The sequence below is a fragment of the Balaenoptera borealis genome (assembly GCF_965194805.1).
Source record: "Balaenoptera borealis genome assembly, chromosome: 2".
Classification (NCBI taxonomy): Eukaryota; Metazoa; Chordata; class Mammalia; order Artiodactyla; family Balaenopteridae; genus Balaenoptera; species Balaenoptera borealis.
Window position 1 is genome coordinate 153,523,802 of NC_138867.1, and position 27,995 is coordinate 153,551,796.

Here is a 27,995-nt window from a genome sequence, read left to right on the forward strand (position 1 = left end):
GCCACACCACGTTGAATGATGTGTTATCAGTGCAATGCAATAGCCCGATGACGTCATGAAAATCCAGGCTTTGGGAGAACGTGTTCACAGGCAAGAACGCAGCGATGAAAAGATGGAAGGGCCTGGTTACGCTGCATAATCCAGCTTTTACTGTATAACCCCTGGGCTTATTGGCCCCTTGTTCCTGTTCTCTTTGACAAAGAATGATTTTTTTTTTTTTAAACTTTCTGATTAGCAATCAGTAGTTTAAACCTGCTAATCACCTCTTTAGCTTGGCATGCGGACCAGGGAAAGGCCACAGCACTTAATCTGTTCTCTCAGATCCAGAAGTTCAGAAATGTAGTCAGCCCCAGTTTTTAAAATAATTAGACTGTTATTCAGGATAATGTCTACTGTAATTATATATATATATATTTAAATTTATTATTTATTTATTTTTGGCTGCATTGGGTCTTCGTTGCTGCACACAGGCTTTCTCTAGTTGTGGCGAGTGGGGGCTACTCTTCATTGTGGTGTGCGGGCTTCTCATTGTGGTGGCTTCTCTTGTTGCGGAGCACGGGCTCTAGATGGATGGGCTTCAGTAGCTGTGGCTTGCGGGCTCTAGAGCGCAGGCTCAGTAGTTGTGGTGCACGGGCTTAGGTGCTCCGCAGCATGTGGGATCGTCCCAGACCAGGGCTCGAACCTGTGTCCGCTGCATTGGCAGGCGGATTCTTATCTACTGTGCCACCAGGGAAGCCCCTACTGTAATTATAATAATCAACATTCTGAGGTTTATTATGTAGAGACTTGTTTTAGTTTACTTTTTAAAAAATTTATTCTTAATTGGGTAAAATATACATAACATACAAGGTATCATTTTAACCATTTGTAAGTGTACAGTTCACAGGCATTAAGTACCTTCCCGTTGCTGTGCAACCATCCCCACCATCCGTCTCCAGTTCTCTTTTCATCTTGCAAAACTTAAACTCTATCCCGGTTAAACACTCACTCCCCATTCCCCCTCTCCCATCTCCTGGCAACCACCACTCTACTTTCTTCCTGTACGAATTTCACTGTTCTAGGTACCTCATATGAGTGGAGTCATACAGGATTTGTCCTTTTGTGACCAGCTTATTTCACTCAGCGTAATGTCCTCCAGGTCCATCCACGCTGCAGCGTGTGTCAGGATTTCCTTCCTTTTTCAGGCTGAATACTATTCTATTGTATGTTTACACCATGTTTTGTTTATCCATTCATTTATTCACAGACACACTTTCACCTTTTGATTATCATGAATAATGCCACTGTAAACATGGGTGTAAAGCTATCTGTTCGTGCCCCTGCCTTTACATCCTTTGTGTACGCACCCAGAAGTGGAATTGCTGGATCATATGGTAGTTCTATTTTTAATTTTTTGAGGGGCTGCTACGCCGTTTTCCACAGTGGCTGCACCATTTGCCATTCCCACCGGCAGTGCACAAGGGTTCCAATGTCTCCACACCTTCACCAACACACTTAGTATTGTCTGTTTTTGTTTTTTTTTCATAGTAGCCATCCTAATGGGTGTGACATGGTATCTCGTGGTTTTGATTTGCGCTTTCCTGATGATTAGTGATGTTGAGCATCTACACAGATACTTTTAAAAAAACGAACTTCTCCTGTCATTTCAAAGCTAAAGGCAGTAAAATGTAAGGTTCAAGGCGCTGAATCTGAGAAGCCGTGCTGCCTGGGTTTAAGTGCTGGCTCCACTCCTTGCTGACTGCAGCTGTGGGTCAGTTGCAAGATCCCTCTGTGCTTCAACTTCTCACCTGTAAAGTGGGGTAATAAGTAAACTGCCTCGTAGGGCTACTGGGAGGATTCAGTGATCTAATAGAGATAAATCTCATGGGAAGTGTGAGACTTGCTATATGTGTTTGATGAGTGCTGGGCTTCATTACTCTCAGAGTAGAATCTGCTGCCTTCCATCCTCCAGGGATGGTTTTCCTCTCTGCCTAGTCTTTTTCAAGTGGGGTAACAGCCTGGGGAATTTGAGGTGAGATGGTGGCTTGAACCCAGTAGGTTTTCACACCCCCAGGTTGGGCATGTCAGGAGGAAAAAGAGCAGTGGCACAACTACTGAAGCCCACGTGCTCTAGAGCCCGTGCTCCGCAGCAAGAGAAGCCACCTCAATGAGAAGTCCGCGCACCGCAACGAAGAGTAGCCCCCGCTCACCGCAACTAGAGAAAGCCCGCGTGCAACAACGAAGACCCAGCGCAGCCATAAATAAATAAATAAGTAAATTTATTAAAAAAGAAAAAAAAAACGAGCAGTGACAGCCTCTGAAATCCACCCTGAAACTTGGCAGCATCTGGTTTTGAGAGTGAGTTTGTGTAGAGCTGGCAGCCAGGAAATGGGACTGGGAATCTAGTACAAAGGTAGTTTCTCTGGTTCCTTCAACCAATAACTATTAGAGCAAATAACCATCTGGATGAGGAATGGCTCCTAATTGCCTTGGAGTAAGGCAGTTAGCTAAGGGTTTGTGTTGCTGCGTGTGTCACCATGGGACTCTGCATCCTGACGGCCTGGAGGACTGTCCTCAGGCCTGTATCCTCTGCATCTCGGCATTTGGGCCTCCCTGTTGTGCCCCATCTGTAGGTCATTAGTCTCTTGCGAGAGAGATTAGGGTTCCCCTGTCCCTAATTCCAGGGGAAATTCCAGGAGTGTCAGAAGGACCCTGGGTCCTTCCCAGGGCAGATCTCTGACTTGGTCAGTCAGCCCAAGGGAAAGAGTCATGGGAAAGTAATCCTCATCTCTGATCCTTCTCTAAAGCCTAACCCAGTTTCCTTAGCAAACATACTGGAGGAAGCGGTGGCGGGGCAGGGAGGGCGGCTTCCCCCTCGCCTGCCTTTACCTGGTTAACTCCTTCTCAGGGCCCAGCTTTCAACATCAGTTCCTCAAGGGATCATCGCCCTGCTCCCCGAATGGGGCCAGGTGCAGTGTTTATATTCCCTCACAGAGCAATATTCTTTCTCTTTAAATCAGTTGTTCAATGGTTATTAGTTAAGACCGCATGTTTTCTTCTGTTTAATGTCAGCCGAGGAGTCTTCTAGATTAGCCATTCTCAAAGTGTGTTCCCTGGAGGCCCCTGAGATTCTCTCAGAAGGTCTGCAAACTCAAACTTCATAATAATACTAAGAAATTATCTGCCTTTTTAACTTTCTACCTATCATGAGAGGACTGTGGAGTTTCCCAGAGGCTACGTGACATGCAGTTTTGCAACAGACTGATGCAAAAGCTGCTCTTAGGACTCAGCTGTCTTCTTTTAAGCCATTCATTAAAGAGATTTGCAAAACTGTAAAATAAGGCCACTCTTCTCACTAATTTGTGGGGGAAATATAATTAATTATAAGGATGTGATTTATGTTAACATGTGATTGGTTTATTATTTTTATTTTCAAAGGAATTAATAAATATTTTTAAATTTTCTGTTTTCATTTCTAATATGATAAATGTTGATCAACAAAACCCACATGTGGACTTCCCTGGTGGCACAGTGGTTAAGAATCCGCCTGCCAATGCAGGGGACACGGGTTCGATCCCTGGCCCGGGAAGATCCCACATGCCGTGGAGCGACAAAGCCCGTGCGCCACAATTACTGAAGCCTGCGTACTCTAGGGCCCACGTGCCACAACTAGAGAAAGCCCGTGTGCAGCAATGAAGACCCAATGCAGCCAAAAAAAAAACCAAAAACACCCACATGAACAACAACTCTTGGGGTCCTCAGGTTTTAAGAGTGTGAAGGTGTCCCAAGACCAAAAATTTGAGTGAGGATTGCTGCCCTAAACAGGGATCAGGAACTTTTTTCTGTAAAGGACTAGTGGACCATACCCTCTCTGTCTTAACTATTCAACTCTATAGCATGAAAGCAGCCATAGATAATATGTATACAAATAGGCATGGCTTTGTCCCAATGAAACAAGCAGTGAGTGAGTTTGGCCTATGGGCCATAATTTGCCATCTCCTGCTCGAGGCTCTAAGCTCTAAAATGCCAGGAACCACATCTAACCGATAAATTGCTTTATCCCCAACACCTAGCACAGGGCCTGCTACTTAGTAGATGCTTAGGAATTATAACAGAAATAGTGTTTAGTGGCTGGTTGTCCAAGTCAAAAATAACAATGGCTTAACTTCAAGGTATAACTTCTTTAGCACATCAAAAAAAAAAAAAAAATCAAGAGGCAGGCCAATTAGGGCCAGGGTGATGGCTCAAGGGACCCAGGTTCCTTGTGCTTTTCTGGTCCACCATTCTTAGCATGTGACTTCCATCATTAAATTCACCTCATGGCTCAACCAACCTTAAAGAGCCTCAAGAGAAATAAGCTGATCTGCCAATAATGAACTGCCCATCAGAACAAAACTTAACATTCTTCAAAGAAGGAACATAAAATCCAGATTCTCTACAGCTTAGTGTTCAGAGTATCTAGCATACGATAGAAAAGGTATTAGACTTAGGAAGAAATACAGTAGAAACAGACCCAGGGATGGCAGAGATGTTGGAATTAGCAGGAAATGAACTAATATTTATTATAGATATGTTTAAGGATTTTTAAGGAGAAATCAGTAGGGAAATGGAACCAAATAAAAATTCTAGATGAAAACTACAGTATCTGAAATGAAAACTTCCCTAGATGGATCTAACTGTAGTTCAGATGCTTCAGGAAGAAAGATCATTGAACGTGAAGTCAGAGCAGTAGAAACTATCCAAACTGAAGCACAGAAAGAAAAAAAAAAGTTGGAAAAAAATGGTCAGAAGCTCAGTGATCTGTGGGATGTTGTTAATTAATCTAACAAATGTACATTTGGATTCCCAAAAGGAAAGGAGAGAGAGAGAGAATGAGAAAGAAAATATATTTGAAGAGGTAATGGCTGAAAAGTTCCAAAGTTGGTGAAAAATATTGACCCACAGGTCCAAGAAGCTCAACAAACCCTAAGCACGATAATCATGTGGAAAATCACACGTAAATACATCATAGTCACCTTGCTGAAAACTAAAGAGAAAGAGGAAAATCTTAAAATCTCCCAGAGGATAAAGACATGCTGCATGTAGAACAATAAGAACCATTGCTAACTTATCAGAAATGATGCAAGCCAAAAAATAATTGAATAATATCTCTGAGGTGCTGAAAGGCAGAAAAAACAGTCTGCAATTCTATATCAACAAAAGTATCCTTAAAAAATGAGAGTAAAATCAAAAGCTCTATTTTCAGTTATAAAGGCCGAGAGAAATGCTCACCAGCAGACTTACACAATAAGAAATGTCAAAAGAAATTCTTTGGGGGGAAAGAAAATGCTCTCAGGTGGAAATGTGGATCTACATGAGAAATTAAGAGCACCAGAAATATAAAAGACTTAAAACTTTTTTCTTAATTTCTTTAGAAGATAATTGACTGTTTAAAGCAAACATAATGATAGTGTTACTTTCATTGAAATTTTTTGAAAGGAGGAAAAGAGAATCAAGAAACAGATGAGACAAACAGAAAACATCTAGTAAATGAGTAGACTTCAATCTAGCTACATTAATAATTCATTAAAAGTAAACAGACTAAACACACCAATTAAAAGGCAGATATTGTCAGGTTGGGGGGAAAAAGCAAAACTCCAGTGTACAGGCTGTCTACAGTAGATTCACTTTGATGTGAATACACAGGTAGGTTAAAGGTAAAAGGAGGGGGGTCTTAAGTGTGTCACCTGGGCCAGCGCCATGGTAAAGCTGAGCAAAGAGGCCAAGCGGAGGCTGCAGCAGCTTTTCAAGGGAGGCCAGTTTGCCATCCGCTGGGGCTTTATTCCTCTCGTGATTTACCTGGGATTGAAGAGAGGTGCAGATCCTGGAATGCCTGAACCAACTGTTTTGAGCTTACTCTGGGGATAAAGGATGATTTGCTCATCTGGTTTTGGAAGCAGTCAATGCAGAGGAACAACATGGAAGGTGTGGACTCCGGCTGGGATAAGAGATGGGACATCGTTTAGATGTTCACCAGTTGGATGACACAGGCTCTTCTCAGATGTGTCTGTGGCAGAGTGGAACCTCTACTGACTTATTTACAGTAAACCGTACTAAATTAAATGTTTTTAACAATGTTAAAAAAAAAAAAAAAGTCAAAGGATGGGAAAGGTATAGCATACAGATACTAATCAAAAGAAAACTGGCCAATTAATATAATAATAGGCCAATTCATCAAAAAAACCATAATAACCCTAAATATGTACACACGTAATAGCTGAGTTCAAAATACATGAATAAGTAAGTGACTGGATCCACTCTTCGCAAGGGGAAGGGCTGATGGAGACATTTCCTCATTCCTGGCCCGTCTCCGCTGAGTCAGTGAGGAGGACAGCAGTAGGGGCAGAAGCAAGCCGACTCCGTAGCTTCGTTCTGTGTTCCGCATTTGTGTCCTTCCTGTGCCTCTGAGAAGGCAGGCCCTGGGCTCTCCCACAGGGGCCCGTGCAGAGAGTTCCCACAGGCTACTCCACCTCTTCTTGCCCTAAAGCGTTTTCTGGAACCTGCCAACCTCACGTGGGATGCCAGCCAGGACTAGGGCCTGTGCACCTGAGGTTGGAGAGGACTGGGGTCCTAGAGTGATGGATGGGGTCAGGGTTGGTCCTGGGGAACTCCAGGTGTCCGAGGACACAGGATAAGGTGGCAGCGTCTACTACCTTCAGGCTGGCTTCTGCCGTTCAGATACTGGAAGGGGCTGAGTCAGCCCCAGGTGGGGCAGGGGAAGGGGTTAGGGGAATTTTTAAGCAGTAATGAAATGTTGCCTGGAAGGGGAAAAGGAGGTGGTTTCCAGATAGGGTGTGCCTAGATGACAAAGAATTGCATTATTTTCAGTCCCATTTGCTGACAATCCAGCAATGATTTCTTTCCCCTTCCCTTCCCTTCCCTTCCCTTCCCTTCCCTTCCCTTCCCTTCCCTTCCCTTCCCTTCCCTTCCCTTCCCTTCCTTTCCCTTCCTTTCCCTTCCCTTCCCTTCCCTTCCCTCTCCTTTCCCTCTCCTTTCTTTCTCCCTTTCAAACTGTTAAAAAAATTGTGGCAAAATACACATAACATAAAAATTACAATCTTAAGCATTTTTCAGTGTACAGTTCAGTGGCATTAAATACCTTCATGTTGTCATGCAACCATCACCACCTTACCATCCATCTCCAGAATCCTCTCCATCTTGCAAAAGTGACTCTCTGTACTCATTGAAGAACTAGCTCCTCATTCTAGCCCCTGGCAACCACCATTCGACTTTCTGTCTGTATGAATTTGACTACACTGTGTATTCCATGTAAGTGGAATCATGCGGTATTTGTGTTTTGGGGACTGGCTGATTCACTCAGCATAATGTCCTCCAGACCCATCCATGCTGTAGCACGTGTCAGAATTTCCTTTTTTAAGGCTGAGTGATATTCCATTGTATGTACACACCACATGTTTCTTTTTTTGTCTGTGTTCAGTCTTTGTTGCTGTGTGCGGGCTTTCTAGTTGCGGCGAGTGGGGGCTACTCTATGTTGCGGTGTGCGGGCTTCTCATTGTCGTGGCTTCTCTTGTTGCGGAGCACGGGCTCTAGGTGCGTGGGCTTCAGTAGTTGTGGCACGTGGGCTCAGTAGTTGTGGCTCGTGGGCTCTAGAGCGTAGGCTCAGTAGTTGTGGTGCACGGGCTTAGTTGCTCCGCGGCATGTGGGATCTTCCTGGACCAGGGCTCGAACCCGTGTCCCCTGCATTGGCAGGCAGACTCCCAACCACTGCGCCACCAGGGACGCCCACCACATGTTTCTTATCCATTCATCTATTGATGGACGCTGAGGTTGCTTCCACCTTTTGGCTCTTGTGAATAATGCTGCTCTGAACACAAGCGGACAGCAGTGATTTTTTTGTTGTTTAATTTTGCTTTCTGTTAAGGTAATGAGGTAAAGGCGGGGATAGAAGTTAGTGGTTCAGGACACGGGCAGCCTTATTTCACACAGGAGACCTAGAAAATAAGCACCTGGGAGAGTTTATCCCTGCAGATCTGCGTGTTTGATGGGACAGAGCTGTCGAAACCTTTCGGTAGTTGGGGGCTTTAAAGTCCATCCCACCCTTCCGCCAATCCTTTGCCCTTCGTGGCCCCCGTGGTCACAGTTAAGATGTCATTTCTTGCTTCGGCTATTGTAACAGGGTGGCCAGACTCCAAGATCATTTTCCAGCAACTCATGTTGCAACTACTTCTGGAAGTTTCTTCCACAGGGCCTTCCAGAGCAAATTGCTCCCCTTCTCAGAAGCTTCTCATGGTTCTCCAAGGCCCATAGAAAACCCCGAAACTTCTTAGCATGACTCAGGGCCCCACTGGCCTTCCTAGGCCCCTTCCCTCTCCTTCCCTCCATTTCCCTCATTTATTGATTGGCCCATTTGTTCACCCTGGGGCCTGTATTTTTGTATTTGTTTCCGACGTGCATGTCTGATATTGACTCATTGAAATAGTGTGTTAAAGGGCCCAGCACATAAGAAGTGCTGTAATGTTTATGATGAAAAGAGTTTTACCTGGGGTCTCATTAGCTCTAGAGTGATAACCTCGTGAGGTCAATTGTTTCATCCCCAGTTGACAAGCTGAGAAATTGAGCTTTAGAACTGCTGAGAAATGAGTTTGTAACTTTGGCCCTTGGATCAGATTCAGAACCAAGAATCAGAACCAAGCTGTTCCTCTGAGCAAGGCTGTGGCTTTATGAGATCCTGGAAAGCCGGAGGCAGCAAGAATAAATGCTCAGGGGCTCTGGATATGCTCTCTTGCCAAGGAAAGATGAGGTTTTGTGGGGACTGAGTTTGACTGAAGAACCATGAAAGGCCAGTGCTTGTAGATGTCTACTTAGTGAAAGCCTGAGTGTAAAATAGCAGAGTGGAGCATTCAGTTGGCTGCTTTTCCAACTCTAGAAGGATATATAAAGGGAATATAAGCTCATGTTGGAAGGAACATGCTTCTCCCTTTATAGGGGACCCAGGAACGAGGAAAAAGCCTTACCAAAATAGGTTGCATTCATGCTGGTAAAATTCTGAATGCTCAGCTGGATCGATGAGGAAGTTGGAGCAAGTGGGTGGATGCAGACTCCTTCCTCCAATGGGCAGCTTGCTGAAATGCTGCAGCCGAGGACAGAGGAGAAATCAGAAATGCCCATGGGGTGGTGAGGGACTTGCTCAAGGTCACCCAGCTGAAAAAAGCTGAGCTGGGCCTCCCACAATTTAAGAGTCCAGGTCCAGTGGTTCTGGCGTATCATGCAGGCTGCTTTTAATACACACCTTCCAGTTGGAGCCCTGTAGTACCGTGCAAAGAACATGGGCTTTGGAGCATCATTTGCAGGCTTGGCCAGGTTAGCCGGCCTCAGTGCTTTCATCTCTCTGCAAGGCGTGGATAAGAACCCTTTCCTCACCGGGCAGTGTTGAGGACTAGTGAGCAGTCAGGCAAAGCTGCCAGCAGGTGCCTAGGACAGAGTCGGGTTACTAATGCTGCTGTTTCCTGGTGAGTTCTTGCTTTATCAGCTCTTCCTTTGCTCGGCGGTGTGTACAGCCATCGCCTGGGACTTGCCCCACGTGGTCAAGGTTCTTGGTTGACTGCACCTTAGGTGCTCTCACTAAAGGAATAGAAGGTTCTGATTGAATGCAAAGGTCAGACAAGTACAGCCTCCTTACTTTTCTTGTTAGAGCATTTCCATTGGCCTACACCAGCGATCGTGGGGTAGGTATGGGGAATTTCCTCACTTCCTTTTCCCCCAGAGTATCTCATGACCTCAGTTTCTGGTGACTCTGTTTGCCGTGGTATTTGGTACTTCACCTGCTCAGCCAGCATCCACCCTGCACTGGCTGTGCCCTCACCCATCTCCCACCTCCAGTAAACTAGACGTGCCTCACTGAGAACATCAGCTTTGTCTGGAGAGAGCAGGTGGACCTCAGCCTCTTTCCCGCCTGCAAAGTTCTACCCTAGAGTTTCCAGGAAGCCACTTGATTGCATTACTGATTGATAACTCCGTTTACCCTGGAGTGGAGACAGCCATAGTTCCGAGTTCTGCTTAGGATTTATCGTGCGCTGACGTCAAGGCCCAAGTGAAAAACTGAGAAGGCCTGGTTATGCCGAGTGCCTGTCGGACACCACCGAGAAGGCTTTGAGGTCTCTTATTTTATATGTTTAAAAAGGGCTCCTTCTTCTTTTGAGACAGAACTTCAAACGAAGCATTCCAGGCCACACTTCCTTTTGGTAAATCTTAACCAGTGTAAATGTTTGCTTTTGTGTTGTAAATCTTAGGAGGTTGGGCTGGGGGGGGGGGAGGGGAGGGAGGGAGGAATTTCAGAAGCAGGTGTCCTGCCAGCAAAAGTTAAAACTTAATCTGCTGTTTGGGGTGTTTGGGGGAGGCGGGTGGCTGGAAGGGGAGCGTTCATAATTAACGAGCCATGCTAATGAACTGGAATTTGGAGACAGAGCTTTTTTGCCAGGTTGTGCGAATTCCTGGACCTTGTGCCCGCGGCCCCCTGGAAAGAAAGGGAGTTTAGGAAAATTCCGACTTGCAGGCAGAAACCCCTGTTGGGGAAGTCAGTGAATGAACATGGGAGGAACAGGGCAAAAAGCAGTAATTAAAAGGGTAGAAAGATAAAGGGGAAAGTGAAATGATACAAAGCAGTATTCATTAATAACTGTGGGTTTGGTTAAAATGTAAATTCTTCTAACAGTTATTAAAAGAAGCGTCCATTTCCCTGCTTCCCTGGCTGGGTCCCCCCTCACCACACCCAGGGGCATAATACACTGAATAGGAGGGTCTGGGGAATTGGCCTGGGACCCACACTCTCCAGGACAAAGACTTCAATTTGCTGCCCAAGATACACCCCCTCGGAAGAGACCCTTGAAAACCTGGGACACTGTGTGGAGGGAGGCCACGTGTGCCATGTGTAACTTGGGCAAAGGCATTCACCTTCTCCTAGACTCAGTTTTCCTGTCGATGAAATGGAGAGCAGCGGGCACTTTCAGAATGGTGAGAGTCTCTTGTGATTGTGGGTGCTTGCCCCTGCATTCAGTAATCACTATCGTTAGCCCCACCCCTGCAGAGCCCCCCCCCCCCCCGCTGCGTCTATGGAATGTTCTGGAGGGGGATGGCTTAGTGGGAGGTGATCCTGGGGTTAATGAAGCCGAGACCTCCCTCCACCTCTACGTGTACTCGCTCCCTGAGGCCCCTTTTGCCTTTCTCTTTCCTCTGTTCCTCTAGAAGGAGTTGGGGCTGGTAGTGGAGGGACGGGGACAGAGCTCGGCGCGAAGGATGCAGTGAGGGTTTGGCAGGCAGCGGCTGGGTTTGGGGACTACAGCGCTCTGCAGTTCAGCAAGAGGGAGATGGAGAAAGGGTTGGGCCCTCGTCCCGTCCTCTCCCCTAAAGCTACTGAATCTTTTTACTATGAGAAGCAGCGGGTGCTTCTAGAATCCTGTACCTCCAATCCCCCCCGCCCCGCCTCCCCGAGAGCCTCAAACTGACCTCAAGGCAGAACCGCCAAGAAGTGAGCTGGGTGACGCACAGCCATTCCCCAGTTTGGGGCCATCAGAACCCCCTACCCACACTGGCGGGTCATGCTTCAAACGGCAGCTTTGCCACTTCCTCACTTAGCCTTGAGTGTGAGAGCAGCAAAACCGGGGAAGCAGCCTAAACATCTCACGCTGGGAGCTGCACACGTTAAGTTGGGGGGCATCCACACAATGGAGTGCCATGCAATTAACAGAATGAGGTAGAGCTACACGTGCTGGTATGGAAAGAATTCCAAGAAGTGTGATTAAGCAGACAGCAAGATTCAGAATAGTATGTTTTGTGTTTTTAAAATGGGTTTAAAAATACACATCCGTATGTAATAGAGTCTTTTTTTTTTTTTTTTTTTGTAATAGAGTCTTATAGAGGGGCTCCAAAGCATCAGGTATTCCCCAGAAACACTGAGCCCACACAGGATAAAAATAGCTGCTGGTCCAGCATCACCCTTTGAGCCTCACGACTTTGGTACTACTTTGTGTTTCTACAGCCTCGCCTTTCCCACTTCACTGAATTACCTGCCTGACTCATGTTGTGATTTGAGCTTGCAACTCCCAGTCAACGGAGAGTGAGTGGAGGAAGATTGTGTACGCACCATAGTGTAATTTTTTTAATATAAATTTATTTATCTTATTTGTTTTTGGCTGCATTGGGTCTTCGTTGTTGTGCGTGGACTTTAGTTGCGGCGAGCAGGGGCTGCTCTTTCTTGCGGTGCGTGGGCTTCTCATTGCTGTGGCTTCTCTTGTTGTGGAGCACAGGCTCTAGGCACGCAGGCTCAGTAGTTGTGGCGCATGGGCTTAGTTGCTCCGTGGCATGTGGGATCTTCCTGGACCAGGGATCGAACCCATGTCCCCTGCATTGGCAGGTGGATTCTTAACCACTGCACCACCAGGGAAGTCCCACTGTAGTGTAATTCATCAGTTTTGTTTTTTATTTTAATTTTATTTACTTTTGGCTCTGTTGGGTCTTCATTGCTGTACGTGGGCTTTCTCTAGTTGTGGTGAGCGGGGGCTACTCTTCGTTCCGGTGCGTGGGCTTCTCATTGCAGTGGCTTCTCTTGTTGTGGAGCATGGGCTCTAGGTTCACGGGCTTCAGTAGTTGTGGCACACAGCCTCAGTAGTTGCGGTGTGCGGGCTCTAGGGCACGCAAGCTCAGTAGTTGTGGCTCGCAGGCTTAGTTGCTCCACGGCATGTGGAATCTTCCCGGACCAGGGATGGAACCCGTGTCCCCTGCATTGGCAGGCGGATTCTTAACCGCTGCGCCACCAGGGAAGTCCCTCATCAGTTTTGAGATGGACTTTTTTTGTTTGTTTGTTTTACAAAAACAAAATGTTAACACCTTCAAATGTTAACCTGCTGACACCTTCAAATTGGGGATGAGTCTTATTAGCAATGCCGTTGGCATGGTAATTGCCGACACACGCACACACTCTGCTGCTCCTGCTAGTGTAGCTGGTACCATGGCTCCTCTGTGTTTCAGTCCCAAACAATCTAAGAACTATTGTGGACGGACCTTGGTTCTTATCAAAAAACCCGTCTTCGACATCTTCTGGTACAATCAAGAAAGGATCAGAATCCAAACTCAAAGTAATTTTCAGCAGCTTGGAAGAAAATCAGAGGCATTATCAGAGGTCTCTTTCAAGAAACGCCACCCCAACACTCCGTGGCACAAAGAATGGCACTGTGAGGAACCCGCAGGTGCAGGTGACTCAGAGCTGAGGAGGGTGCAAGCTTATCAATACCTGAGCTAATGTCGTTTGCTTCTGTTTTTCCTTTTTGCATATATGGAAGAGAGAGCCATGTAATTAAGTCCATACCTGAATAAGCCTAAATAAGCTTTTTCAATACATATAAATATTCTGAGGTAAAGGAAGCATGGGATCATAGTTTATTGGCAGTGTTGTTCTTTCTTTGTTGTATATATAATAAAACTTTTGTAAGTGACGCTTGTTCTCTTAGGTTTGATGAAGTCTAGTGGATGTGTGTGTGTGCTGGGCACATCACATGCTGGTATGTCCATGAAAATATTTCTGGAAGGACACAGGAAATCTTTTTATTTTTTAATTGAGGGTAATTAACATATAACATTATATTAGTTTTAGGTGTATAACATAGTGGTTCAGTATTTGTACGTATCGTGAAATGATCACCGCAGTAAGTCTAGTTAACATCTGTCTGCATACGTAGTTACAAGTTTTTTTTTTTGCTTGTGATGAGGACTTTTAAGTTCTACTCTCACAAACTGCTAAATATAAAATAGATAAAAGCAAGAACTTACTGTATAGTACAGGGAACTGTATTTAATGTCTTGTAATAACCTATAATGGAAAAGAATATGAAAAACTATGTATTTATATGTGTACAACTGAATCACTTTGGTGTACACCAGCAGCTAACACATTGTACATTGACTATACTTCAATATGAAAAATTAAGATCTGCTTTCTTAGCAACTTTTAAATATGCAATATAGTATGGTTAACTGTAGTCACCATGCTGAGCATTATACCCCTATGACTGCCTTATTTTATAACTGGAAGCTTGTACCTTTTGGCTCCCTTTACCCGATCCACCAACCCCCCGACCCCATCCCAGGCAACTACCAATCTGTTCTTTACATCTATAAGCTTTTTTTTTTTTTTCCTTTGTAGATTTCATATATAACTGAGAAGGAAATCTTAACTTCCCTGTTTTTTTAGGGGCACCCATGGGTGAAGAGGGGAAAGGTTCTTGTTGCCTGTATTTGCAGATTGTTTTTTTGTTCGTTTTGGTTTTTTTTTTTAAATTAATTTATTTATTTATTTTTGGCTGTGTTGGGTCTTCGTTTCTGTGTGCAGGCTCTCTCCAGTTGCGGCAAGCGGGGGCCACTCTTCATCACGGTACGCGGGCCTCTCACTATCGCGGCCTCTCCCGTTGTGGAACACAGGCTCCAGACGCACAGGCTCAGCAGTTGTGGCTCACGGGCCTAGTTGCTCCGCGGCATGTGGAATCTTCCCAGACCAGGGCTCGAACCCGTGTCCCCTGCATTAGCAGGCAGATTCTCAACCACTGCGCCACCAGGGAAGCCCTCGTTTTGGGTTTTTTAAAAGATACTTTTCATTATATTTTCTCTGATTTTTTTATTTACTTTTGTTAAAAAAAAAATTTATTGGCAGTACCTCTGGAGTCTCAAGCCACATCTCAGACCTCCTGACCTCCTAATCTCTGGGGGTGGGACCCCAGGGGCCAGGCAGCCAGGTTCGGTTATCTATCTAGCCAGGCTGAAAGCCAGCTAGCATCTCCGCATTTGTGAGACCAAGATTTCAGGGTTTCAAAGAAATTACTAACTAACTAACTAATTAACTATCTTTCTGCCTTCCCCTCTTTCTCTCCCCATTCCTTCCTCAGATGTTTTTTGAGCACCTCTCCTGTGTATATAGCATCAAACTCCTACAGACCCTCCTCTCCCTTCTGGAGCTGTAGGGGGTGCCCATTTTGCATTAGAGGTACCTGAGAAATGTGTATGTCCTTACAATCCTTGATCATCTCTTTAGAGCCTTTAAGTCTGAGAATGTGCCCTCAATGCTATGAAACCCCCCCCCCCCACCTGGGGAAAAAGGCTTCTCCTCCCTGGAGTGATCTTGATGCAAGGCCAGGTGTAGGTTTATCAGATTCCTAACGATGGGCAGCACCTCTGTGACCTTTTCAACCCAGAGAGGCTGCTCTGAAGTGATGTCAGTCTACAAAGGCCGAGCTCAGTGCTGGTGTGGCCGCCAGGGCTTTCCAGAAGGAGAGGGACATGTGGGAAGAGGACGGCTCCCCCCATCACCCCATCAGCCCAGACCCATCATTTTGGGGACTTTGACATGGCTGCTAAAGTTCCCTAACTGATATACTTGCTTTTTCTCTTCCCTTCTCACTGCACTCTTCAAGATCATCTGAATACAAGGTTCTTACAGAAATTCAATCTGATCATGCCATCCCGTGCGTTAAAAACACTCTGATGCTCTAACATGGCACATAGGACATAAGTCTGACCCTGACTTTGCCTCTCCTGCCCCATCCTGCCCACCCCCCCCCCTCCGCCCCCCACTGTACTCTGACCACAGGTCTGCAAAGGCCTGGCAACTCTGTGCATTACAGCGTCTTTGCAAACGCTAGTCCCTCTACCTGGAATCTTCTTCCCTCCTTGCTTCACCTTTTAACACCTACTTACCCTTCAGCCCTGTGCTTAGTCATCACTTACTCGAGGGAGCCTCCTCTAACGTTGCTGAGTAGTTCAGGCCCCCCACAGTCTCATGCCGCTGTGTGCAGCCGCTGCGTAGACCTGCTCACATTAGTTGTGTGACTCACTCTCTTCTCTGCCTCAGGCTCCCCGAGAGCAGGGGCTCGGGCTGTTTCTCCATAAAACTCTATCCCCAGTGCCTGGTTGCAGTGAGCTCTGAACTTTTATGTTGGACAAATGAATGGCTGATCATCCTGCTAAGCGGCGATGCTTCTCCCAAGAGGCAGTGGCAGGCCCTGCCCCCAGCAGGCTGTGACCAAGGAGGCTGATTGGTGGGATGGAACGCCAACAGGTCCCTCTGGTATCCTGGATACCAGAGAGGGTGGGAATGTAAACTGGGCCCAGAGGCTGCATTCTTGAAATTTCACTTCAGCCCAGGAGCAGTCTGCAGGGAAGTGAACCTGACCTTGAAGTTCTTGCCTTTATTTTTCTCTCCCCCTCTCTCCTAAAAAAGCGAGATAAAAGGGACAATCCCGCAACACATTCTTTCTGAGGGAGCTGCTAGGTAGGAGCTTCTGAGTCATGCTCCGCTCATCACCCAGACCTGCTTCTTGCTGGTACAGGTGCGCCTTCCAAGACTCCTTGGCGTCGCATGGCCTGGAGGAGGTGAGGTTGCAGGGGGCATGCTCCCTGGGCACTCGCAGAACATCTCAGCAGCAGTTTCCCAAGTGAGGTGCCACAGAAGGCAAAAGGTGGGCTGATGATAATAGGTGTTTACTGAGCATCTGTTATGGCCCCAGGAAATGTGCTAAGCGTTTCGCCTGCTTTATATGATCTGGTCCTCCCAACACACCTGTAAGTGAGGAATTACTATGCCAGATTAGACAGATGAGGAATTAGGACTCAAAGAATTGAAAGATCTGCCTATATCCATCCATACAGCTGGGGGTGGAAGTGCCAGGATGTGAACACAGGTCCATCTAGGAGCTTCCACACCTCTGTTCTAACCACTGTGCCCTCTGCAACTTGCCCTGACAGCCAGCCCCTGACCACTTACAGTCTTCCTAGCACTTCACATCCGTTCATTTAATTGTTCACAAATTTGATGAGGAAGATATGATTACTCTCATTTCTCCAATTACTAAACTGAGGCTTAGAGAACTTAATTAAGCGACAGAACCAGGATTCGAACACAGTTTTGTCCACCTGCAGAGTCCTTGATTTCCTCCCCCCTAGGAGACCAGGGAAGTCTGTGTTGCTTAGGGCGAATCACTTTTCCTCTCTGGTCCTCGGTTTCCTCATCTATAAACCAAGGACACTGGACTCTTATCAGGGGTTTTCAAATGTGTTTTAGCCATGGAGCCATTTCTTCAAGTGGAATCTTGCATTGAACCCTGGTGTATGCACCCCTACCTTTGCTGCCCACTCCTGCCGTAGCCAGCCCGCCTGGGTACGTGCGTCCCTTATACCCCATATATTCTCAAACAGATCCCAGTTTGAGACCTCAGCAGTAGGCGACTTCCAAAGGCCTTTCCAGTGTGGTCAGCCATCTCTGCTTCTGTAATTTGGGGTCCAGTAGAAGAGCCAGGGCACATTCTCATTCTTAAAAACAATACTTCGTGTTCTCCCACCTGCTCAGGACCCCAGTTCAAAAGGTGCTGAGCCTCTGCCCCAGAACACCCTTCCTGCGTGTTTAGACACTGACTCAGCTGTAGGGAATGAAGCTGAAACTCATCGTTGTGATTGTGCAGTTAGTGTTCTGACTTGCCGGGAAATTCATACAGATTAGTAGTTATTGCAAGACAGCTGGAGGTAAACCGAGTGGGTTCAAATCCCTGCACCTTCACTTCACACCTTGAGCCTGGAGGGCAAGATACCAAATCTATCTGTGTTTTCGTTTCTCCTGTGCATTGAGAAGGCGATGATGCCCACCACAGGTCCTAACATTAAACAGCGTGGTGTACGTGCTCAACAAATATTCGCCATTATTCATCATCATGTTTGACAGCACATGCTATTTCTCATGTACCATGACCACAGTTAGAAATTGTCACCCAGGTAGGTAACCTCGAGTTATGCAAAGTTCGGGGTGGCATCCTAAGAAAAAGGAGCATCCTTTATCAGCATCCCAACCACCTACACCAGTGGATGGTGGTGAAATTGTCGGGGTCCTGCAAAGCCCCAAACATGTAACTTTCCTCTCCCCCTCCACTCTTACACGTGGTGGTGAACAGCCCTGCTCAGTATCCGTACACCCCACTTTCAAACCACATGGCACTTGAGATGAATTATTGTTTCTTTACTTTTGAAAAGTAAACATCTGATGATGTTTCAACAGATACGTCACTGGTTCGTAACTGGGGAACATTTTGACAGCTCCTTTCCCACCCGCACCAGGGCACATTTGGCAACGTCTGGAGACTCTTTTGGTTGTCACAACTGGCAGGGTGCATCGGTGGTTAGAAACCAGGGATGTTGCTAAACATCCTACAATGCATAGTACAGTTCTTCCCCTACAATGAAGAATTATCTGGCCCCAGATGTCAGCAACGGCTCATGGTGAAGGCCAAGGTCAAAAAACCCTGCAATCTATGTTAAGCACCTATGGTGCAGGTCTGGTCCTTGCTCACATGGATCTTGTAGTCTAGTGTGCGTCATGGGGGGATTAGGGGGACAGAAATTAAATGACTAAACAAAGAAACAAACATATAATTGCGCATTGTCCTAAGTACCCTGAAGGAAATAAAATGGTGCCCTGGTGGAGAATAAACATCTAATTAAGATGGCTCGGCCAGATAAGACCTCTCTGGGAAGGGGACAGTTAAACTGGGATCTGGAAACCCAGGAGCCAACCATGTGGAGAGAGGAGGAGCGATTCCTGGCGTGAGTCAGAATGTGCAGGATGGCTGGAGTAGGGGAGCCTTGAAAAAAAGTGCTAGGAGCTAGAGGAGGCAGGGGGGCCAGACGTGAGGGGTCTTCAGGCCTGGGCAAGGGTGTGGCTTTTGTTCTAAACACAATGAGAAGCCACTGAAAAGCCTGTGACAGGGACAGGGCAGGATCTTATTTAATTTTTTTTTTTAAGATTTAAGAAGTATGAATTGGAAGGGATTTTTCCTGTATTAAAAATGTTGAGAGGTGCTAAGAAACCAGTCCTGGCCGTCGTAGGGACGAAGGGATCCAGGGAAGCCTTGACCCTCTGCAGGTGTGAGGACACTTGGAGTTACATGAACGAAGACACTTTGAGAGGGGAGAAGCAGAGCATGTCAGCTGGTCTCTTGGTAAAAACCAGATTCCCCCCAGAACAGAGGGTTGGGGCTGAGGTGGGGTGTCCTGGGACCTGGGGAGGGAGGGAGCTACCTCACAACTAGCTGCCTAAGGGAAGAGGATGCAAACGAATAGGGGGGTGCTCTCGTTTGATGCGAGGGAGAATGTTTGTTTTTGCCAAGTGGTTCCCACTTCAAATCCAGGGAACCCCAGGGTTTGGAGAACGTTGTTCTGTCTGTATGTGATGGTTCAGCACACGGGTTTTGCCTGCTTCTGCCACTTACCAGCCATGTCACCCTAGGCGAGTTACTTAATCTCTGTGAGCCTCAGTTTCCTCATCTGTAAAGTGGGTGAGTACTTCCCTCCATGGGCTATGAGGTTGAAATAGTGTACTATTTGTAAAGTGCTTAGTGTGTAATCAAGGTTCAATGAGTATTAGTTATTACGTAGTTAGTTTAGATAACACTTTCACAAATAATACATTTAATTTAGTCCTTATAGCAGTACTATGAGATAGGTACTATGATTTTTTAAACAGCTTTATTGAAATGTAATTCAAATGCCGTACAACTCACCTGTTTAAAATATGCAATTACATGACTTTTAGTGTATCCACAGAGTTTTGCCACCATCATCACCACAGTCACTTTTAGAACATTTTTATCACCCCCAAAAGAAACCCAGCTCCCCTTAGCCATCACCCCCTCAACTTCTTCCCACCCTTATTCCCAGCCCTAGGAAGCCACTAATTTACTTTCTGGCTCTATAGCTTTATCTGTTTTGGACATTTCATATAAATGGAACCATATTTGGCTTTTTGTGTCTGGCTTGTTTCACTTAAAGTTTTCAAGGTTCATCCATGTTGTTAAGTACTATGTCAGCACTTAATTCCTTTTTATTGCCAAATAATATTCCACTGTATGGATTTACCACATTTTGTTTATCCATTCATCAGTTGATGGATAGTTGGGTTATTTCTACTTTTTGTCTACTATGAATAATGCTGCTATGAACATTCACTTGCAAGCTTTTGCTTATATATAAGTTTAAATTTCTCTTGGGTACCTAGTAGGTACTACTCTTAACCTCATTTTATAAGTAAGGAAACTCAGGCATGGAAAGGTTAAGTTACTTGCCTAGGTCCCACAGCTAGTGTGTGACAGGGCTGTAATCAGACCTCAGGCAGTCTAGCCCCAGAGTCTGTGCTCTCTTGAGAGCTTCCTACCTAACTACTATGATGGAAGGAGCCAGAGTGACCAGGCGAGAAAAGCAGACACATCCCTGCCCGTACGAAGCTTACCGGGAGACCACAGTGCCATAATCAAAGACGCACAAAGCAACTAATGTAGCAGCTATAACAGTATAGAGAGTTACAGGTTCTGGTGGGTGGGCTGGCGGGCCCTGGGATGTGTCCTCATCAGGGGTGCCTGGGCTAAGAGCTGCAGGATACAGAGGGCTAACCAGGCAGAGATGGAGGGAAGAGAAGTGGCAGCCTTGCACGGGTGCGAGCCCTCCAGGGTAGGGCCAGTAGAGCATGCATCCTTCAGAGGCCAGGCATTTACTTAGCTTTTATTTAGCCCTCTTAGTAGGCACAGGGCTCCACGGATGATGGATCCTAGGACAGTGCTGGCAGAAAAATCCCTCCAGCTCAGCACCAGGCGTGAACACATCCTGCTGTCAGCTATTACTGATGTCTCAGTCAGGGAGACCCAGATTTCAATCCCCACCTCTCATCTTAACCATCAAAAGGCTGCGATGCTTCAGATCTAAACCTGGGGTGGTGGTTTTCATCTCCTTCCCTCCAGGTAGCTGACCTTTCAATGGGGGAGAAGATCCATTCCTCTTCAAAGGGGTGCATGTGTCTTGTGCTGATGAAAACTGGGTTGGGGAAGAAGGAAGGTGTCATCATCAGATACACCCCTGCCAGGGGTTTGGCCAGCCAGGTCCTCCTCAGACCCCTTCTTAAGGGAGCCATGAAGAGGAGCTGGTGCTTCACCCACAGGCAGCAGAAGAAAGCCCTTGTCGTCTCTTGCTGGCAGTGATTGAGCCCACCCCTTTTTTCCAGGTGGGCGCGGAGTAGGTGTTCTTAGTTAACTATGCCCACCTCACACATTCACAGCCATGCTGCTCCCTGCTGGGGCCAGACACCAACCTGTGTAATGTCCCCTTATACAGGAAGCAGCTCCCTGTCCCCAGGGCCCTGGGTCCAGGTGCTTCATGAGACCGTGGAATGGCCCCCTCCACATGAGTCGCGGTGAGTGACTTTCAGACGTGGGGGAGATCAGACACAGCGCCAGTCCCGCTGGCCTGGTGTTCTCCTGAATTGTATGGAGCACAAGGAGGGAGAGGGAAAACGTGCAGATCAGGGTAGTAGGTCTGGGACTGGTGGAGCTCACCTAGGACAGGGACTGTGGAGGGAAGGGTCATTAAGCAAGAATCAGGGCATCAGCAGCTAGGCAGGCACTCGGCCAGGCACTTGGCTGGGTCCGAGTCACAATGTTAGGTGCTGTGGGTGAATCACAGAGTCAGGTGGCACATCCCCTTGCTTCCCAGGCACTTACAGGTCAGCCAGTGATGCGTGTCGTGAAATTAGATTTGGGGTTCAATTCGTGCTGCCAGGTTCAAGCAGAGGGAGACTCCCGTGGCCTTGGTGGAGGCGCTGAAGGCTTTGTAGGTTTTAGAAAGGCCGAAACTGATGTGGTCGCTGGTGGCCCGAGGGGTCATGGAAGGCTTTCAAAGGTCAAGGCACTGAGGCAGGAAGGGACACAGGGACTAGATTCTGTTGCATGGAGAAGGGGACTCGTGGAAGGGGAGAGAGCTCAAAGGGTAAATGAAGAAGAGCCTTGGAGACTCAGCTAAGGAAACCTGTAAGTGATGGGAAGCCCTCGGAAATTCCTGAGCAGAGAACGAGAGGACGCGTTTGCAGGACGTGGCCGAGAGCAGACTATGTTGCGTGTGGATTGAGGGCGCTATTGTGGGGCTCCCAAGCCCTGTCATCCTCCAGGCAATGGAGCTTATTCAAGTGCCCACTGCCAAGTACCTGTGTCAGGGCCCAGGCAGGGAGCAAAGGGAGTTTTCAATTCCATTGCTGAATGATTCCTTCTGTTTACGCCCTCCAAGGAATGACCGCCTCCCGGAAGCTTGGCATTCTTGTCCTATAACCACTGCCCCAGCCCTAAGCTTCCCCACCCTGCCCTGGGGGCTCTACACGAACTTCCCACTGCACAGATGAGGCTCCCAGGACAAACCCTTCATGGTATTGAAGGTATTGCTAGGGGACACAGAAGTACCTTCCTGATGGAGGGACCTAACATTTATTGAGTGCTATCGTGTGCCCGGCACTTGACTTTGGTCATGACAGTCTCTGTTTTGAGTGTTTACTACGAAGCAGGCACTGTGCTGTGTATCTCACATTATCTCACATGCTTTTCACAGCAGGTGTGAGTGTGGATCCCCATTTTATAGATGAGGAAAACTGAGCCTCAAAGGGGGAGGTAACTTGCCCAAGGTCACGGAGCCATGCTGCTTGTGGGCAGCAGCACACAGCTGGTGGCAAAGATGTCGGTGACCAGGTGTGTTTCCTCCTTGTCCTCAGAGGTTCAGACCTCAGAGGTTTGCCCAGCACCCCAGTAGAAGACTCAGTCTTCCACTGATGGCATTTCTTAATAATTCATGTGCTTCTCCCTTGGCTCAGTTAGGAATTCAAGACCACTGCTACCTCTGCCTGTGACGGAAAAGAAGCTATCATGCAGCAGATCGCAGCAATGGTTTGCAAGACCCCTGCGTCCTAAGCATTTGAATTAGAGTTCCTCTGGTACTTATTTTCCAGCTAGAACAGTCATGATAAAGCAGTGGAAGTGTATTCATTATCACTGTTCTGCTTAAAAGACTTTGGGCTATTTATGTGAAAGGAAAGGAGATATGTCTGGGTGTTTTAAATCAGATAGTTTCTCAAAAAACTTCATTGGCCTGAAAAACTGTTCACTAGCCAGCAGAATTTCCATTTGTCCTTCTAAGCTTGAGAGAAGCAGGTATCCCATGGGAAAGAATAAGCGGTTTAAAGCTGGGTTCCAGTCCTAAAGCTGCCAACGGTGAGTTACGGGGCCTCTGGCACGTGCTTTCGATCTGAACCGCAGTTTCTCACCTGTAATATGGGAGTGTTACTTTTGCCTGGCAGAATTTTCCTGTCAGTCAAGGTGAGATCGTAAAAGTGATCAGAGTTTCATAAACTACCAAGTGGATATACATGTGTGGAGTAACAGTATACAGTTTCCTTCATTCCTGGAGTTCTTGAAGGCATCTGGTGCAACAGTAGACGGGAGAGTTCTTTGAAGAGTGAGCAGCTCTCTGCATCTCTGAGGCAACGGCATTATTGCTCAGCCCTTCGCAATGGGTCTCCCACAGCAGGAAGCAGGGAGGGCTTGACAAAAAGCATCACAGGGGTTCCTATTCCAAGGGGAGATTGCACTTAGAGGAGAAACTAATTAAAATGGAGATCAAATTTATAGTAGGTATTGGGGACAAAAGATTTTATTTTGAGAAACAGAACAAAGTTTGGACGATAAGCGGATTTTATGTTGTGTTTAACAAAATTTAAGTTGTAGTTGCAACTATGACCCAATTCTTATTACAAATAAAGCGTTGATTTATTTTTTGTGTAATTATTTTAACACAATTAACATTAGCAATAGGGACAGCTTTCTCTTCTCACTTGACTTTCCCAGCAGATGCATAAGGAAGGTCATTTTTGCCAGATATTGGAGAGAGCTTCACCGGGTTCCCAAGGGCCTCATCTGATCCCTATGGTCACTGAAGTTCTCCTGTTGTGAAGAACCTGTTGTCTCTTCTTCATCCTGCTGGATCTTCTCCTCACTTGTTAGCCGGGGAACTCCACCACTCCTGGGGTGTGACTTGAGTAGTTCTTCAGCATCCCTTTCACCAACTTCCTGAAATCCTGCATCATTTAGAATATTAGTTATTTCCCCTTTAGATGATGTGTGTTGTACTTGCATCGCTTTGTCAACTGCTAAGACATCCAACCAACCCAGGTGGTTGTTGACTTGAAATGTTTGGGCTGGGCTGGACACAGATGTTAAATGGGGAGTGGTATTTGAGTAGGCACTGATTTTATAAGTGCTCAGTTGATGGGTTAAATTTTCAGATCGTGATGACTCTTGCTTCCCAAATTGGTCTTCTATGTACAGGGATCAAGGTAATAAATATCTAGTTACTGAGTTTCCCATGACTAAGAGTGGAGGCTATAGAGTCAGAGCACTTGGGTTTTGCTTGTTTGTTTGTTTGTTTGTTTGTTTTTGGCCACACCACAGGCATGTGGGATCTTAGTTCCCCAACTAGGGATCGAACCCGTGCCCCCTGCATTGGAAGCACGGAGTCTTAACCCCTGGACCGCCAGGGAAGCCCGCAGCACTTGGGTTTAAATCTCAGTACCTACTTGTACAATCTGTGTGACCCTTGACAAGATAATTAAATTATCAGAGTCTCAATTTTTCCTGCCTGTGTAAAAGGGACAGTGTTACAACCCCTAACTCATAGGGTTTTTAATGAAGATGAAACGAGATAGTTAAGGTAAAGAGCTTGGTTCATTTCCTGAAACTTACTGTAGATGTTGTTATTATTACCAAATGTTATTGTTCATGATTTTCACCAGAAGTTTTCACTCATCTGTGGCCCAGATTTTCCGTGGAGCTGCAGTTCACAACGTGAGTGACACTCTACATCGAAGTCTAGGGTCTAACATAAACAAGGCTTCAGCAGGAAGGAGAACCGCCTCCTTGGGAACAAGAGTACTGCCAGCATTCGGGACTCTGTGTGGTGTGAGAGGCTGTACCCAACACCACCTTGGCAGGGAGAAACGACTGACCCGTCTCTTAATAGAACCTGATGGTCAAGGGAGGCACACACCTTCCAGAGCATTGGACCCGGATGCCACCACCCCAGCTCTCCAGCTGTCTGGAGCTCGCTGCTCCCTGATATTAATCAGGTGCCTTGTGTCCTATGTAAGAAGCAGAGGGGAAAAGGGCATGGGAAAGGCAAGTTCTTGCAGACCGATACCAGCAGGGCTGGAGTTAGGCTAGGAATCTGTATTTCAGACGTACAGAAACACTGTAAAGAGACAGCACACACCTTGCACGTAGTAGGCATGCCTGAAATCCTTGCTGAAAGAATAAATGCACACGGAATACACTGGAGTTCCTCCTGTTTATCTCGGAGCAAAGGAATTCAGCTGAGCCATTGTTGAGAAACCTGTGTGACTAGTTAGACTTAGTTAAAAAGTAAAAGCTGGGGGACCTCCCAGGGCCTAAGTTTGCTATGCTTTTTGAGTGATTGTTCCATAAATTGGCAGTGGTTTAGAAATGATTGCCAAATGTGACAGTGGATGTGTGGGTCCCTGTAAAAGGATTTTCGTAAGAGCCATGTGGTTAAGTCAGGCACTGTGTCTCCCCCTGTCCCCAGATGCTTTCCCTCTGATGTGGGGACACTGGACACACATTCTGAGGGTCTCTTGGGAATCTCAGGGTGGTTGTTGGGGGGCATATGGGAGGAGCTCTGCAGTGCAAGAACAGGCGTTGTTTTCCTAGTGTAGATTTCTGAATCTGTGACACTGGGCTTGTACTCAGGGTCCTCCTTCCATTCCTGATGGGGTCCTCGGAAATCACCCCAGGCGTTGGCAATAACCCCCAATCCACTGGACCAGCCTCCAAGCGACAAGTGTCCTCCCCAGGGGCCAAGGCCAGGGTCTCCCCAGGTCAGGCAACAACTTTGGCGCACTGGGGTGGGTGCTGTTTCCTGGGACCTGGGATGTGGGGAATTCTTGATTTAGCAGGCTTGGGCCACACGCCTTCCAGGGCAGACCCCAGGGGAGAAGCAGTTCCACGGGGACTGCTTATTCAGCCCACCATGTTGGGGGTCCCTTCCCAGCTGCCCATTTGCCTCCCCCAGTGCCCACCCTTGCCTTGCCTGGAGATGGTGCTTGGAACTGGGGGCCCCAGGTCCCAGCAGCTGCTCCAGGGTCTCCTTACACCTTTTGTTGAGATAGTGCCGCTGAAAAAAAGGTCCTGTGAAGTCCTTGCTCACTCTGTTGGGACCTGTCTGTGGGTCCCCTGCTAAAGTGGAACTGAAACCCCCTTTTAGCTGTTCTGTCAGCCTGTGGCCTGATCTGAACGTAGGCTTTATTTTCTCACGTACACCCTCCACTCAAGCGTCAGGGCAGGGAGCTGAAGGAAGGGCAGAGGAATCCACGTGGGGATCCATTTTATTTATTAGCCTGGGTGAAATCTGATGGCGATTTTTTTTTTTTTAAACACTATTTTATTTATTTATTTTATTTATTTATGGCTGTGTTGGGTCTTCGTTTCTGTGCGAGGGCTTTCTCTAGTTGCGGCGAGCGGGGGCCACTCTTCATCGCGGTGCGCGGGCCTCTCACTATCGTGGCCTCTCTTGTTGCGGAGCACAGGCTCCAGACGCGCAGGCTCAGTAATCGTGGCTCACGGGCCCAGCCGCTCCGCAGCATGTGGGATCTTCCCAGACCAGGGCTCGAACCCGTGTGCCCTGCATTGGCAGGCCGACTCTCAACCACTGCGCCACCAGGGAAGGCCCCCTGATGGCGATTTTTAAGTAAAGTTGCCAAGCACAGTCAGTCCAAAAAAAACAAATCCCTGTATATTCACAGTCATCATATGCGCCAGCATCATTCCGTGCACCGTCCACTGGGGATACTGCAGTGATGGGAACAGGCCTGGTGCCTGACCTTGGGAAGGTCACTGTCTCCAGGGGAAGATTGTAAGTCATTTGAAGCAAGGCTGGGATCTAACCTGGTCTGGAGGGTCAAAGGAGTGGTGTTCGGGCGATGGTGACTTAAGCATTCAACATACCTATCATGAGAAAGAGTATTGAACACCTGATGTATCCAAGCACCGTGCAGACACGTGGCAAGCCTGAGCTCCTTTACTCCCGTGAGCTAGGTCATCCTGTCAGCCACATTTGACAGGTGGGCGGTGCAGCAATGAAGTGACGTGTTCAGGGCACACAGCTGCCCAGTGGCAGGGCTGGTCCTGAGCAGAAGGGATGCGACTGCTCTTTTAGGGCAGGGGGTTGGGTGGGGGGAGGGTGCAGCTCAGGGAGACCGGAGCCATCACCCTCACCCTCTCTCCTGTTTTCCTGCCAAGGAGAGGCACGTCCCCAGGATGTTTGCAGGCTTTATTCCGCCTGGGCACTTACCCAGGCTCCTTTAATCCGCAGCCGGATGGGAAGAGCTGCTGGCATTGCTGGCGGAGGGAAGGGCCACACAGCTTTGTCCCTCTCCTGGAGCATACGTCTCAGCAAGTTCCTGGGTGGGGTGGGAGCTTGGCCGGGAGCACAGGCCTGCCTTTATCCCACCTCGATGTCGGATGGCCAGAGAAGAGCCTTGCTGACTTGCCAGCTGCGGGTGATGGCCATCACAAACAAGGGCTTCTCCAAGGAGGAAACGCAAAGGCTCCCTCTGGAGAGCTGGGGCCGGGGAGGATGGAGGAGTAGTTGTCTGGTTAGGGTCTACTTGGGGAACACAAAGGAAGATAGAAATGATTCACCTGGGAAAGAACCTTACGAGAGCCCTTCCTGAAGGTGGCCTATAAGGAATTTGGTGACCAGACCCTAATCTACACTTTGGGTTCTTCTCTTGGGGACATGGGAAGAAAAGAGTTTCTCTTCTGGTGGACAGGTTTTTGAGTAGTCTGAAAATTCTAATAGCTAATGTGCCTCAACTGCTTTCCATATGCCAAACACAATGCCCAGTAGTGTACACACATTGTCCTGTGAGTCTCCCAATACCCCCATGGTGGGGGGACTACTGTTATCCCCATTTTACAGAGAAGAAAACTGAGTCATGGCGAGGTTAATGGACATGCCCAAGGTTCTAGAACTGGTAAATGGAGGAGTGAGGTGTGTTCTCTTCCCAGCCCTACCATCGAGTGACCAAGGCCACGTCACTTTCCCTCCCTTAGCGT

General features: G+C 47.3%; 2 protein-coding genes and 1 long non-coding RNA gene across 4 annotated transcripts in view; 2 read left to right on the forward strand and 1 right to left on the reverse strand.

Annotated features, from left to right (window-relative positions):
- WWC1 (WW and C2 domain containing 1) overlaps positions 1–27,995 on the forward strand; it is a 148,903-nt gene that overhangs the window by 20,748 nt on the left and 100,160 nt on the right. The gene's annotated exons all lie outside the window — the stretch shown is intronic.
- LOC309622723 (mitochondrial import receptor subunit TOM7 homolog) lies at positions 729–10,220 on the forward strand. The gene has a single exon (XM_082378824.1). It carries the CDS (start codon positions 5,719–5,721, stop codon positions 5,884–5,886), a length of 168 nt encoding a protein of 55 aa, XP_082234950.1. The 5' UTR covers positions 729–5,718; the 3' UTR covers positions 5,887–10,220.
- On the reverse strand, positions 12,126–27,043 carry LOC309622732. Its single transcript, XR_014241090.1, has 2 exons — positions 15,718–27,043; positions 12,126–13,552 (listed from the first exon to the last, which is right to left on the reverse strand). It is a non-coding gene; the product is annotated as an uncharacterized lncRNA (long non-coding RNA).

What these genes read in the sequence shown, in the direction of transcription:
- LOC309622723 (XM_082378824.1), top strand. Translation starts at nt 5,719, where the DNA reads ATGGTAAAGCTGAGCAAAGAGGCCAAGCGGAGGCTGCAGCAGCTTTTC.